At 36.0% G+C, this 14,707-nt stretch overlaps 1 protein-coding gene across 4 annotated transcripts in view; it reads left to right on the forward strand.

Moving 5' to 3' along the window:
• ARID4B (AT-rich interaction domain 4B) overlaps window positions 1-14,707 on the forward strand; it is a 95,701-nt gene that overhangs the window by 38,012 nt on the left and 42,982 nt on the right. For 2 of the 4 annotated variants that reach the window (XM_068938981.1, XM_068938982.1), the window contains exons 6-10: window positions 4,121-4,200; window positions 6,612-6,703; window positions 9,387-9,525; window positions 13,284-13,363; window positions 14,101-14,174. In XM_068938981.1, coding sequence (XP_068795082.1) covers window positions 4,121-4,200; window positions 6,612-6,703; window positions 9,387-9,525; window positions 13,284-13,363; window positions 14,101-14,174 — 465 coding nt within the window. The remainder of the gene's footprint in view (window positions 1-4,120; window positions 4,201-6,611; window positions 6,704-9,386; window positions 9,526-13,283; window positions 13,364-14,100; window positions 14,175-14,707) is intronic. The other 2 variants (XM_068938983.1, XM_068938984.1) reach the window with 1 other exon arrangement.

Consider the following 14,707-nt stretch of genomic DNA (forward strand, 5'->3'; position numbering starts at 1 on the left):
CCTGAAATGCTTGAAGAAATTAACTCTTAAGTGTTAGCTGTTACATGTATGCTGGGTACAGTTGATACAAAAGCAGTTTTCATGTTTTTTTTTTATTTTTTTAATAAGAAATCATTGTGACGGTACCTGTCCCAATGTTGAACTGGGACACCAGGTAATTACAGAGGAATTCATTAGGTCTTTGGCAACTACTCCTTAGGTATTTAATATGCTATCATTAAATATTCTGAAGCAAAGTGTATGGTCTCGTATTTCCCTTAAAAAATAAGTTCTCTTTCAAAACAAAAAATTGCAATACCTGTTTTCCCTTAATTTTGGATGTAGCTCTCCTAACAGTTGCTGGGGAAAAAAACGAAAAAACAAACGCAGCTTCTGTTTCAAACAAACAAAAATCTTGTTTGTTTTCCCTGTTCTCTAATGTGACATTTCAGACTTATTCACGCTATTAATCCACACGCCCACAAGCAAACCTCTATTTCCATAGGTTTTAAATACATGGTTTTACTCTTTGATGCTATGTACCAGTAGATCAGTCTGCCTTGGGAAGAACTGGTCGACTGTAGAATGATAACGTTTCCTACCTGTGTACTGGTAGTCTTAAAATTATTACAGAAGATATATCAGTTCTGAAGAAATTACATATTCCTCTACTCGGCAAACAACTGGGACATGGGAAGATGAAAATAAGCTCTTGAAAGAACCCTAGCAAGATTTTTGTTTTAAGATGCTAAGGGTTGTTGCTGATCAAGTGATGCTGAAAAACCAGGAAAAAACTAACTGCCGAGAACACGTGCTTGGTAGGTTCTGACCAAAGTCGTGGTCCTTTTAGGAAAAAATAGAGCTATGAGGTTTAGATACGGCCTTCTAGATAAGCATTACAGAAAACGCTTCTGAATATTCTGAAACATGGGGTATAAAGACAAGAATTGGAATTCGAAATAATGTTTTGGTAATTAAAATAGAGGTGGATCAGATACAAGAACGCTTATGAACAAAATGGTATAGTTAGTGATAGAATTATGTTGCGTGCATATGTATGTGTTTCCGAGAAGGCCGAAGTTAGTAATTCAGCAGGAAGAGTAAGATGCATATTAAATTTTGAGGACAGCTGGCATGAAGTTGCAGTTGTGAATCAAAGGAGATGCGACAGTCACAAATTCTGAGCTTGAGAAGGAAGAAGCAGAGACGTGACAGTTGCGACCGAAAACCTTATTTGGTACATAAAAGCACGTCCACCTTGCAGAATTAGTAAAAGTATCACAGCTGGTGACTGCATAATGTACTTAAAGAAGTGACTGTAGCATGCGTGAGTAGAATGATCTTTGTCAGGAGGGTGAATGGAATGGTACTGAAATTATCTTTACAGGCAATGATGACTTTGCAGGTCTGAATGGAAGCCGTACTTCAAGGAATAGTTGTCATAAATTTCAGAATTAGCACACTTAACCAGCAAAGTTATCTAATATTGTCCTAGCACTTGTTGAGAAGTCTTTAATTACTTACATTGTTAATGATCTCCTGAATAAAATTACTTTGACTCGATCAAAAACTTAGCGAAGGGACAAGACGGCTCTGAAGTAGTGCTGTTCAAGAAGTCATTATCTAATACCATTCATCCCAGTTCAGAAGTAGCTTAGAACGTTTAGGGGAATAACCGCTTTGGGGCTCCTTGAAACTATTTTCATGCTAAAGCACGGGGAAGGTTGCTTTAGGAGCATCCCTGTCTGTCTTAAATTTTTAAGATCTTGTTTGAAAGAAATTGTATGTGATTTTGTTTATTTACTTTTTTGTGCTACTTTTTCCTACCTAAACTTGACAAGATTTTTTATTTTTAATTAATATGGCCTTTTAAAATCAGTGTAACCTGTAACATGGGCATGGTATTATTACTACATTGTGTCCTTAGCTTCTTTGCTTGTCCTATAAAAATACCTGTAAAACCACAGGGTATGCCAGTCCTGCTAACTGGATACTGTTTTGTCATTAATATAAACTTGTCTTTAGAAAGCTTAAGTGATATTCTTAACGCATAACTCAACAGTGTTCAGTATGAAAACAAACTTCATACGACTGTCTGCTTTCCTAGAGGTACAGCATTTTACATGTTCAAAAATGCTCCTACTCCCTTCCCTGCTTTTTGTGTCAGTGCATTACTTTTTCTCTCAAAATTTGTGCGAGAAATTTATTTACTTTAATCTTTATTTCATTTACACTTAAGTTTCCTTCTTTTTTCTCTCCTTGCAGCTTCAATGCAGTACATTTTGGTACTTCTGCTCAGTAGACTGTTTTGAGGGTGTTTCCTTAGATTAAAATGTCATGTGTGCTAAAGCCATATGTGCTACACTGGCCACACAAGTGTCTCAGCCAGATGAAGCTGTTCCTTTGAATATATGCATGTTATGGAACAGGATTAAGAATCCCTCTGACAGGGAAGGCACTGCAAGATTACCCCATAGGTAGGTAGCTAGGTTATGTAGCCTAGGTTTACCCTTGTTGCAGTCAGCTTATCCTTTGAAGAGGATAGACTCTCTTAAATCCCTCATTATATAAGGAGACTCAGTTGAGTTAATTAACACAAGCTGAATTAGAAACCAGCTGCCTTCTACTTCACTTAGCCAAAGGAGGACTTGATTGTGTATTGACCACTTGAGATGCAGCTCCAAAATCTATGTATTCCCTGGTACAATTGTTGCCCTTGATATTTTTCCAACAAATTCTCAAGTGAGAGAAGTGTGTCTGTAATTGATACTTTATGCTGCAGTAATTGTTGCATACTGCTTAGTGAGAAAACGTGCACTAGGGAACGGCAGTAGGAAACGACGGGTTTTTTGTTCATTAGTAGTACTGGATTTTGTGTACAGATGAAGAATTCTCAAAACTGGGCAAAAGACACTTTCATAGCAAATGAACACTAGTCAAGAATTGCGCTATGCCTTTTTGCTTTTTGTGTATTTATTTAATTAGCGAATGCTAAAACTAGAGCATAGCGTTCACTATTTTAAAGTCAGATGACTGAAAACTAAGCTCTGATCTTGCCAGGTGTTTCTGCTGGTTGATATCCTTCCTTTTAATCCTGTTATCTTGGCCTCTATTTGTCCAAGGGTTACATATTTTTAGTTTTCTTCCACACCCTTGAATTCTAGTGAAACTGACTGAAGCAGGCTCAGCAGGACTGTTGCTTGCCAGAAGAGAAGGGCTGAATGGAGGTGAAAGAGATATTAGTGTAGAAGTTTCAGCAAGTTCTTCATATCAGCTATGCTTTTTCTAATTTTATTTTTAATTTTATTTTTTATCTTTGCCTGCCAAAGAGGAGACGCTTAAAGCTCACTGAACTTTGGGGACCGAGGTTTTTTTGTTTGTTTGTTTTCAAATATAAAGGCTGAAGTATGTAGCTGGAGCCATCTGTATTGTGAACTTGTTTCCCATTGACCTGATTCAGTTTGTAGGGACAACAGAGCCTAGTTATAATAGAGGTAACAAAGTCCAGAAGCTCCATGGTTCTTCTCTCGCTGTAGCTGGTCTTGATAATTGTCTGAAGTTTGACCACTTCTTACTAAAATTCACCTTAAGATGATATCACTGTCATTTTATAGGTCTGTTAAATGAAATTGGCAGAGATAAAAGCTGAACTTTCAAATGGCATCAGACTGTAACTGTTTTTTCAGACATCCATCTATATTTTGCCATAGTAAGCATAGCTTCCCTCTGAAGGTCATAGAACTGTTCCGAAACCAGAATTCCTATAAAAGTTGAAAGGGCTTGTAAATTTTATTTTGCAGTTCTAACTTGCATTCATTTCTCTTTTTGTATCCTGACGCATGAGTTTGCATGTACTCAACTATTGATTACTTAAGACTCCATTTAACATATATGCAAGCATGGAGTAGCTACAATGAGGCAGGAACTTGTGTGTTTAGAGGCTCTGTGCAGCTGCTTGACTGGATAGGCAGTAGTATGCAGGTACAACTTTAAGGACTGTCTACAGGAAGGTATTATCTCATTTCTTTCTGAGACCCAGAGCAATGGCTTGCTAAATGTCCTGATTTAAAAAAAAAAAAAAACAACAAACACACACACACACACTTTTTTTTTTCTTCTCTCTCCTCTTACCTGGTGGCAGTATTTGATGATGGTGATGAGAAGACTCTTAGACGCTCTTCCCTGTGTTTAAAAGGAGAAAGACATTTTGCTGAAAGTGAGGTAATTGAACAGTTTTAATACTATTACTTTTAATTTAGAAAAAAATTTTAAAAAGCAATATTTTCAGTACATCAGTCTTCAGGATGTTATTTATATCCATGGTAGTAAAAATCGTGGTTATGTAAAATGCAGTCTATGCTTGTTCTCTCTCTTTCTCTCTCTCTCTCTCTCTCTCTCTCTTTTTTTTTTTTTAAACAAAGAAATATGAATTAGCTTCTCTAAACCATGCAAGTCAAAGAACAAAATTGGCAATTCATATTTCTCATTTTTATGTTGTCTATGGTCTGTAGACTGTATAGCACCTAGGCAGTTATGTTGTTGCTGTTGTTTATGCTGTACATAAAATTTATCTGGAAGCAATCACTGGAAAAAATCTCAGTACAGTACATGATAAAAGTTAATTTGTATCTTTGAACATAACTATATTCTATCAGATTTTAGGTAAATTATCAAGTTTAACTTGCAGATATTTGTAATAACTGATCAACTTGAAAGGTCAGTACTTTTTTTTTAAGGCAAACTTGCTGTTACCAGTTAATTTGAACACATTTATCAATATTTTGCAACTAATTTAGTGTCTTAAAGAGGATTTGGATATTAAAGTAGGCAAATATTTTGTAGCAAGTTTCAAGTAGTTGAAATTTAGAATGAGGTTTATTCCTCATTATGTGGAATAATCTGGACTAATAGAAGGACTTGCATAAACTTGTTAGCTTATTGGACAGCTACTGAAGAAAGTTTTCTGCTCTGTGTGAAATTCTTAATGTATTGTAGTCAATTGAGCATGTTGCCTACTTACTGCGTCCTTAGGAAGGTTCAGATACCTTTTGGAATGGACATAGGTAAGTCAGGATTAGATAAAACTAAAGGGGTCCTAAATTACAAGTCTAAATCTAGATTGAAATATATATATTCTAATTATAAAAGATTGTATTGTTCCTCTGTTTAGCTCTTTGTTGTTAATGGTGCTCAGCTCTCTTGAAAATTAGACTGCTTCTGTTCTTTAGTATTTAAAAATTTTCAACTCTGCTTGCAAAAGTGACATTCATGAACGCATATTAATCAAAATCATTACATATATCGATCTGGTTCCCATTTGGTTGAACGAGAGTCCGTCCGGATTATTTAGTGAGAGTCAAAGAAACCTTATATTCAGATGACACCTACTTTTTTTTAATCATTATTCTTTTCATCCTAGTTCTTGACATCTTGCCGAAAGTCACTGATACACAATTCGTTGTCACCAACACTGAGATGCGTGTTCTGCGTTTCTAGTAATTAGCTCATGCTGGTATAGCTACTCAGCAGGGAAAATTGCATCGCCTGTTTCTTTTGCTATTAGACTTATGCCTCATTATAGTTGTCTTGTCCCAATGTTGCTTTAATTTCATCTCTACCTCTTCATGTTATTAAAATCTGTTATGGTGTCCAAAAGTCATAAATATTCATGTATTTACTTCAAAATTTAAAAAGCTGATTTTATTATCTATATTGAGTTCAGTTCTGCTTGATGCAGAATGTTTTTGAGATTCTGGTTGTTGTTTCTCACCTTAAAAATTCCCAGAGTCCTGAAAATAGCCACTGAGAACTGTAATTAGAAGGAACATGTTTATTTGGGGAAAGGTATGTGCCTTCTTTCAAAGAACAAGAGGTGCCTATACCAAAGCCTTTATGTCCTAGCAGCCTTAAAATTTAGAAATAATAATATTAAACATGTTACAGCAGTCTTACAGAGAGGAGATACTGGGGGTCCATGAAGTCTTTCTGTTGATGTTTTAGCATTCTTGCTGATTGGAGAAAGTTTTCTTTCTTTCTCTCCCTCTGCCTCTTTTTGTTTGCTAGAATATCCAGCATAGTACCCTCATTAAAATTGTTTTAGAATCTTTTTCTCCCTCGTATCTAATCATATTTTTCCTAATAATTCATAATTTGTCTTGTTTGCTGCTACTGGGTTGTCTTGATCATCCATTTTACAGGGAACCTTTGTTCGTTTCCTGTAAGTAGGTGATTGGGTGTTTAGTCTGGTAGGACAGAGGTAGAAAGCTCATCCTGTAGAGACAAAGTGTCTTAGGAATCAGGTGTTCTGCTATCCTAATTCTTTGCCCTTGGATAGTCCAAAAGCAGCACTTCTGGGAGAGAGTTGTATGGTGTGTGTGTGTGTTGGATGAAAGTTAGTTTTCTGGGGGAGGGGAAAAGTGGCTGCTTTTAAAAATTAAAGCAGTCAAGTCTGTGCTGTAATTGTGATATAATGAGAAAAATCTCACCGTTGACAAGAAGTACTTTAAGCAAATTACACAAGCGTTTACATTTTTGAGAATAACTTTTACCAAACATTTTTTGTTTGTGGATATATGTATGTGTGTGTATGTATGCGTATATGTATATACACACCATATATTTTATTTCAACAGACATTAGATCAGCTTCCTCTCACCAATCCTGAACATTTTGGGACTCCTGTTATAGGAAAGAAAACAAACAGGGGAAGGAGATCCAATCATATGTAAGTTTAGTATCTTTATATATGTGCTATCTATATTAATTTCTAAAGTTTTCATTATGATTATTTTTTATTTTTGTCTATTCAGGCTTCTATTATTAAAAAAAACCAACAAGTTATATGAAGTGTCCTGTAGCGCTCGGGCTGAAAGTCCAGTTTTCCGTATATCATTGCATGCAGGAACTGCAGCAAGTCTGCACTTAATCTGTAGTTAAAACAGTAGTAGGTGTTGACAAGAGGCTTTTCATGTTTGTGTTTTTAAGCAAAAAAAAAAAAAAAAAGGCATGCCAAAAGGAAATATAGCTGCTGCTATTCTACTACAGAGAAGTTTCTGAATATGTTTAATATATTTGTGTTGGACTCTGTACAGTCTTCCTCTAGCTGATACGAGGTCTCTGCAGTAGGTGCTAGAATCCTGCAGCAGTCTTTTGTTTTTCCTTACAAGGTCTCTGGCTTTTAGAAATAGATGAACAGTATTATGGTTGCAGCAAAGCTTATTGATTAGAAAAATGAACTTCGGGTGTGGTGACCTGATTTCCTAGGTGCCCGAATTCTTGATAGTTCTGATCTAGAAAAATCTGTATTAAGTACTTTGATTAACTCGCGCTCTCTCTCTCTTTTTAATGTCAACAGCTATATGGTGAGCATAAATTATATAACTTAATCAGAGTAATCTGACTTTAACTAAGTTATTGTACATGTAGTTCTGTAGTTATACTATAACATGAAATCGTCCAGGAAAAGTTCATTACTTTGTGTTATGTTCTCTTTGTTACTAGTGCTACTAATGTCACTCTGCACTAGAAATGTTGGCTGAGGAAATTATGAGGGCCAGAAAAGCAGTGTGTTGTATAGTATTTTTTGTAGCCTTGCTTTTACCTAAAACCTTTCTTTTCAAAAGAGGATAGGGTAAAAAGAGGTAAGTGAGGAATGTCCAGTTATTTGGAACTGCAGAATCGGTGATGTGGTTCTACTGAATTGTCACCTTCTTGGAAGGCAAATAAAATAGTTTCCATTGTATTGGAAGGGAACAACTAATTAATCACGTAAAAGTAAGTTCATATCAACAACTTCAAAAGTTTTATAATTCCCTTTTTTGTCATCCTAGGTTCCCCCCTGCCCCCAATTAGTAAGATTGCTAATCACTGAAATCTTCAGAAATGAGCTCAGTTCTTCAGAAAGCGATAGTTCATGGGAATGAAATAGAGATCATCCTCATTATATATGAGGGGACACTTGAATAACCATTTAAAAAAAAAAAGACAATAGACATAATTATCTTTTCTTGTTCTTAAAAGTTTTGAGGTGGTGGTGGTGCAGGTTGGAGGGGACATGCCACACTTGGATTTATCTTTTCATTCTGTCTTTTTGATAGCTTGAAAGAAACATTGCTCTGTGTAGTTCCGTGAATAAAATGTAGAGCATGAATTCACTTGAGCATTGGTTTGCTAACTTGCAATGTATTGAAGGAAAAAGATGGACTGTGGTGGCATGTATAATGGGGAATGTGATTGCAGCTTCCTTGGTGTCTCTCAGTTGTCGTCGTCTCTGTTTCCCTAACCACACAGGATATTATTATGGCAAAACCAGCATACTGTTATTTTCTTATTATATGGCTCATATTGAGTAGAAATTACAAGTTGCACATATATGGCAAAAATAAGCCAGGTTGCATCCTCTCTTAAGAAAGAGTCCTGCTTTTCTCTAGTCCCTGACTACTTTCTCTTTCCACGGATGATGCAGGCTACCTTCTGGGGTTTGAGAGACTTTGATACTATATTTTAAAAGAAACTGTTATTTTTAAAGAAGGTCTTGAGGGAAAAATAATCCTTTTAGCAGCACTGTAAATGATCATGTAAAATTGGGGTGGGGAAAATGAAACATAGTAATTCAACTTTGATCATAAATCACATACCTTGTATTACGCAAATGCTAACTGAGTCTTCAGTTAATATTGAGCTTTGTACTCAAAAGTAGTTAGTGAAAAAAGGAAGATTGCTTTTAAAATTCTGTATGATGTGCTCATTGAGCATACTATGTACTTTCTAAGAACTAACCAGCAAATTCACTCGTCTGAAAGAAAAAAAAAAGTGCTCAGCTTTTTAAAAAACCTGTTGCGGGTGGTCTTAGTTGCAGTAGTATTGTACATTTAGACTCCCCTTGTGATTAAAACCAGATGTAACATTATGTTAGAGTGGAACAGCCAAAACAGTGAGCTGGAACCTTTTTTTAATTGAGATGTATATGTACCTTTACCTGTGTACTTTTATTCCAGCCCTTTGTTCAATGTGAAATTAAAGCTGAGTCATTGGAATGCTTCACTGACTGTTTTTAAAGAACTGTTTTAGGTTTAATAGACTTATTTTCTTCCCTATTCATCTTCATAGCTGATGCTTCTCTTTCGGGGATTTGTTCTCTCTCAAAATAGCTTTATAGTCTATATGACAGACAACAGCAGACTCGTAGAATATGACTGTTGGAATAACAGCATAGAGAGATTGAGACAAAAACAAATCAGTTTAACTTAATATTGGTCCAAAACTGTCAGAGGCAGTTGTATTTATATCTGTGTGTGGTGTTTTTTTGTTTTGTTTGTTTGTTTTTTTACAATTAGCTTTGGACCACCTGTAATTATAATATTAAGAATTTTGAACAGTTGAGTTTTAAATCTTCTTCTGTTGTTTAGTCCTGAAGAAGAATCTTCATCCTCTTCCAGCGATGAAGATGAAGACGATAGGAAACAAAGTGATGAGTTATTAGGAAAAGTTGTATGTGTGGACTGCTTAAGTGTGGATAAAAAGAAAGCCTTGTGGTTTCCAGCCTTGGTAAGAGTTTCATATTTATTTATTTTTAATTTTGTAAAAAGTGACTTTTTTTCTAGGCACCAAAGAAAAGCATTTTGTATGTTTTGTGTGTAGGTTTTTTTTTCCCTCTCCCCTTTTTGATGTATTCATTTGTGATTAGTAGAACTTCTGTTGAATTTAAAAAAAAAAAAAACTACTAAGTCAAAGGAAACTATATATGTAGATAGGAGTGTTTGTTTATAAAAAAAAAAAAAAAATCACTGCTAACATGGCGTTAACTTTTCCAAATGGTTAGAGCTTATTGACCTAGTTCCAACTTGATAGAGTATAAAGAAGTGTCACCAAACCAATGTTTGAGGGCTTTTTTCCTATGCTATGTGTAATTTTCTGAATTACTGAAGTTTATTAAGGAAGAAAATACAAGAAGTGCAAAGAGAAAGTTTAACTAAGTAATCTTATTTTTCTAGTTCCAGTGTAAACATATTTGATAATCAAATCAAATACTACTACTTTCTTACTATGGTAAGAAACTTTCTCGTGAATAATGCTGCAGTCTTTTAGTGTAAGTCTTCTCTGTCTTCCTTTGCTTTTGTTTAAAGAAAAGTTTCTAACAATAAGCTTCGTTTAGTGAAACGTCAATATTAGACTAAGGAATGTATACAGACTCTGGCTGATATATTTGTAAATTAAAGTATTTTCATATGTGGTAGCTACCAATACTATGGATTTTTTGCAAAAATATTTGACTCATTTCTCCCTGGCAATGAAAGCTGCAGTACTGAAAATGTTTTCTAATTTATCTAATTTCAGGAAGGCTGTTGTGCTCTGCTTTTGAAAAAGATGCCATACTGTAACATTTAACACCTCTTAGTGTGTGCGGTAGGCTCTGAGTCACAAGTTTCTACTTGCCACCTCCTGTGGCAGTCCAGTGGCTTTCCAGCACAACTTTTTCTGGAAAAATCGGTGGGAGAGAATGAATCATTGAAGTCTCTTTTACGACCAAAGAGAGGGCAGAATGATCGGCAAGGAGATGTTCACACTAGTGAAAGATAACATTTGGAGAAGCTTTCATTAATAGGCAAGAATATCAAGCTCTTGCTTTACTGAAAGCCGTCATCAAGATTGATGCAATATGGTCTGCCTCCCGGTTGATAAGGGTAACACAGCTCTACTCTTGAAGAGGTCGACTGTATTGGCTTGAGCTGTTTTTTTTGTTTTTTTGTTTTTTTTTTATAAGTCATGTTGTTTGGTTAGTCCTGCTGGACTTGCACGTAACTGATCAGTAGTTCCTGCAGCAGCCTCTCTGGCAAGTATTTGGCTTGTGTGTGACTATGTAGTGCTAACTCAGGATAGCTGTGGGCAGGACCTTAAAGGTTAACTGAGTTGTTGCTTGCTCTCCTCAGATAAAGAAAAAAGCAGCATATGCCTTTACTGTGACTTTCATTTGGAGAATGAAATAGCTTGTTCCTCATGGAAAGTTTTCTGCAAATGAATGAGAAGCAATAGCGGGAGAAAATTACTTTGAGCGTGGAACTTGTTAACTCTGAAATAGCTTATCTTGGACTAAGCATTAGTTTAGTAATCAGATTTATAGCTCTGCAAATAAAAATGTCATATTGCTTGCAGCTTGAGAGATTGTGCCAAAGAGGAGATTTGTGCCCCAAAGAGCTCTCTTTTTTCCTGTAGTTGTTGCCCTCCATTCTTTTAGCTAGTACTTCTTTACCTTCTAAGCAGGGATCGATCTCTATTTTACCAACAAAGTAACTTTATTTTGTTACTGAGGAAAATCTGGTTTGACTTAATTACAATTAGTCATAATATAAATAATTAGAATGATGAAATGAAAATATATGCTTAATATGCTGAAGAAGATGTATCCAAGAACTGCTTTACTTGGTGTTATTAATGATATGGTGTACAGGTACACCTGGTGTATAAGTACATGGAGGACATTATGCAAGTTTGTTATGTGAAGAGAAGTTCAGAGGTTAGTCTAAACCTTTATAGTGAAGAGCAGTCGAGATTAGAAGTGGGAACTGAGTACTCTGGATATCAGTCCTATAACCAAATACGCTAAGTCATATATAAATGTAGAACTGTAGCGGCTTAAGTTGTGTAAAAATAATGCTCAGCACTGACTGATTGAGCGCTTTTGTTTAATGCTGTATGCATGATTTCTCAGAGCAATAGTTGTAGTAATGGTGACAATGTCTGGCTGTTGTTCCTCATGTCAAAGAGTATGATGTGTTAAGCTTTATGATATTGCTTAATTTTAATGTGTACTTAAGGCTTTTGAAAGTTGTAGTAAGGAAACATGTTCGCAACATTTTCAGAAATTGAACTTACATGGGATCCTGTCTCATCCTCCTGTGATCTCACTGGAGTTCCCGTTTTGCACAATTGGTATCTGTGATGTTTTGGAGCATGGAGAATAGTTGCCTAGAGGAAACTTGATTCGAGCAAAATTGAGGTGATACTGCTTGATGTAAGGCACTAGAAGGATTGCAGAAAGCTGTTTTTCCAACCTCTGAATGAATTTCTGATTACTAAGATCTTGATGCTGCTATAAAACCAGTAGCTAAAGCCAAAAAGGCTTTTTTCCGTCTCGGAGAGCTAAGAGATTGCACCTGTCTATTTCAAATGGGGGCGATCATCAGTCTTCCATCCTTGAAATGAAAATACTGTAACAGACTGTACATCAGACTGCATTTTAATTAGGAAATTTTATCTTTGTCAGATAATGTCTTAGGAGTTTGTAAAATGCACAGAATTTGGAGACTCTTAAGGCTCCAAAGCCTTAACAGAGAAGCATATTTAGCCTGTGCTCCGTGATGCACAACTCTGTTCCCAAATTGACTGGAGCTTTTGATTTTTAACCTCTACAATTCTAAATGGCTGGTGACTCCTTAAGGAGAAAGGAAGCCTTCTCTTGCATGGTATCTTTGTGTGTTTGGTGGAAAAAGTGGGATTGAAAACAACTGGTTTTAAGAAAGAAGAGCTGTTTGGCAAGGTGTCATTAGGGCTGCAGTTATGTGCAATTTTGGTGATTTGGGGATTCATAGCAGCCAGAAGTTTGTTAACCTTCAGGGACCTATGTAAGTCTTGAGTGAGGAGAGGTGAATGATGGAGAAGGCTGCCGTTCTGTTCTAGAACTTTAGAAATTGTATAAATAATGCATTTTTGCATTAAATCCCTGAAGCTTTTTAGTTATGAGACTTGTATACTAGTTTAACCAAAATTTAATAGCTTTTGAAAATCCAACAAATTAATAGTATATTGTCTTAATGTTAGACTTGATTATCCACTCCTTGAATTAAAGAGCCTATCCTGATATGTATTTTATGACTCCTGTCATGGGAAAAAGCCCTGCATTTTTATAAATCCTGTGTGCTGTTGTTTCTGAAACTGTGGGTTATGACAACCTTGTAGTTTCTGGAAGTTTTGAGAAGATGTCTCTAACTGTTTGGTGGCAGCATTTGGTGGAAGTTCAGCTCTTTTAGGAGGAGGAGTAGAATAAGCTGTAAGGACATGACAGGTACTTAATGTTTGTCAGGAGGCTGTTCTTATGTTGCTCTTATGCTCAGAACTGAGTGTGAATTCTTGCATCCAGTAATTCAAGGAGGCCCTCACTCCTGTATTTTGAAGGAACACGGGTTGCTCTCATCTCAGTGCTTCCTAAAAAGAAATGAACCCAAAAGGCTTTTGAGAAGCAGTATTATATACTATTACCATGTTGTTTCTTTTTCTCGCTAAACTTTGCGTTTGTAATATTTTTGCAGGTGGTTTGTCCAGATTGTAGTGATGATATTGCAGTGAAAAAAGACAATATTCTCGTTCGCTCTTTCAAGGATGGCAAATTGTGAGTAGGAGCGTAGAGGTCGCTAATTAAACAAAGCGTATACCGCTCAAGTGGAAGGTAGTAAGAGAACTGATGGATAAAGTACTTGTAATGTCTGTTAGTCCAGCAAACTTCTGCCAAGGCTTTTCTAATGTTTAGAAAACTGTCACAAAATCCCCCTTGAACTTTGTCTGTCTTAATGGGATGTATAAATCTGTCTTGGTTTTAATGTCATTGTTACGACTGTGGCAGACAAAGAGAAGTTTTGTGACTTTGCATGCAGCTTCCCTCCCCCGCTTTGGTTAGAGAGCACCACTTTTCAGAGACGTTGCCATAGGTTTATCCAGCCACAGAAAGGTGGGTGGGTGCGTATATGTAGTAGGCTTTTGTTGGTTTTGGGTGAGTTGTTACTTGCTATGTTAACGTGAGGTTTTTATTAAGGAATATATATTTGGGAGATTTCAAAAACTACCTGTTAGTGAAAGGAGAATGTTAGTGGAAGTCGGTTAATGAACGGATATGTGTGGTCTTCCCAAACAACTTTTAAAGCTTTTGTTTTGAATCCATTAACTGACTAATATTGGACTGGACTGTAACATTATAAAAGTGTCAAAGTATGCTTCATGGGCTTCCTCTGTATGTTTAGTAGCTCTCTCATATTCTTAATGATCAGCTCTGTATTGTACTATTAATTTAGCATTTAAAATCTTTTAAAGTAGCATTTTAAAATATTTTCTGTTGTTTTCTGAATTATCTAGCGTTTCTGTGCCCAGAAAAGATGTTCGGGAAATTAGTGAAACTTCACCAAAGCCTGATGCTTTATTAAAGCAAGGTAAAAATAATTTTTCATGGGAAAACAGTAGTGTGTGTGTGTGTGGATTTGGACTTTGTTACATAGACTGTACCCCAAACGTTTGGTAGATTGGTTCATGTCTTAAAAGTACTAAAATATAGGGATTTTCCTGTAACGTATTATCTTGAAAGCAAACATTTCTGAAAATCTAGAAGCACTTTTTTTTTTTTAAATGACAAGCTAAATGCATTTGTTTTCAATTTAGACCTGCCAAGCATGGATGTAATCATGCAATGCGCACTGGCTTTATAGATTAGTTAGTATTTGGCCTTCTGCATTAGACCTGCGTAGAGTAGCTCTCATACCCCTAATCGTTCTGGGAAGGTTGCCTCTTAACAAACTGGAATTGCGGATTCACTTGAAATTTTAAGTGCGTGTGGTCAAGCTCTAAAATGTGCTTATGCTTATTTCTTTCTCCTTCTCCTCCCAGTTTAATGATGTACATAAACCACAGTGTAAGCCCCTTGGGGTAGGGGTTCTCTTAATTAAATGTTCATAGATGGCCTAATACA

The sequence above is a fragment of the Struthio camelus genome, chromosome 3, assembly GCF_040807025.1.
Source record: "Struthio camelus isolate bStrCam1 chromosome 3, bStrCam1.hap1, whole genome shotgun sequence".
In the NCBI taxonomy this organism is placed as follows: domain Eukaryota; kingdom Metazoa; phylum Chordata; class Aves; order Struthioniformes; family Struthionidae; genus Struthio; species Struthio camelus.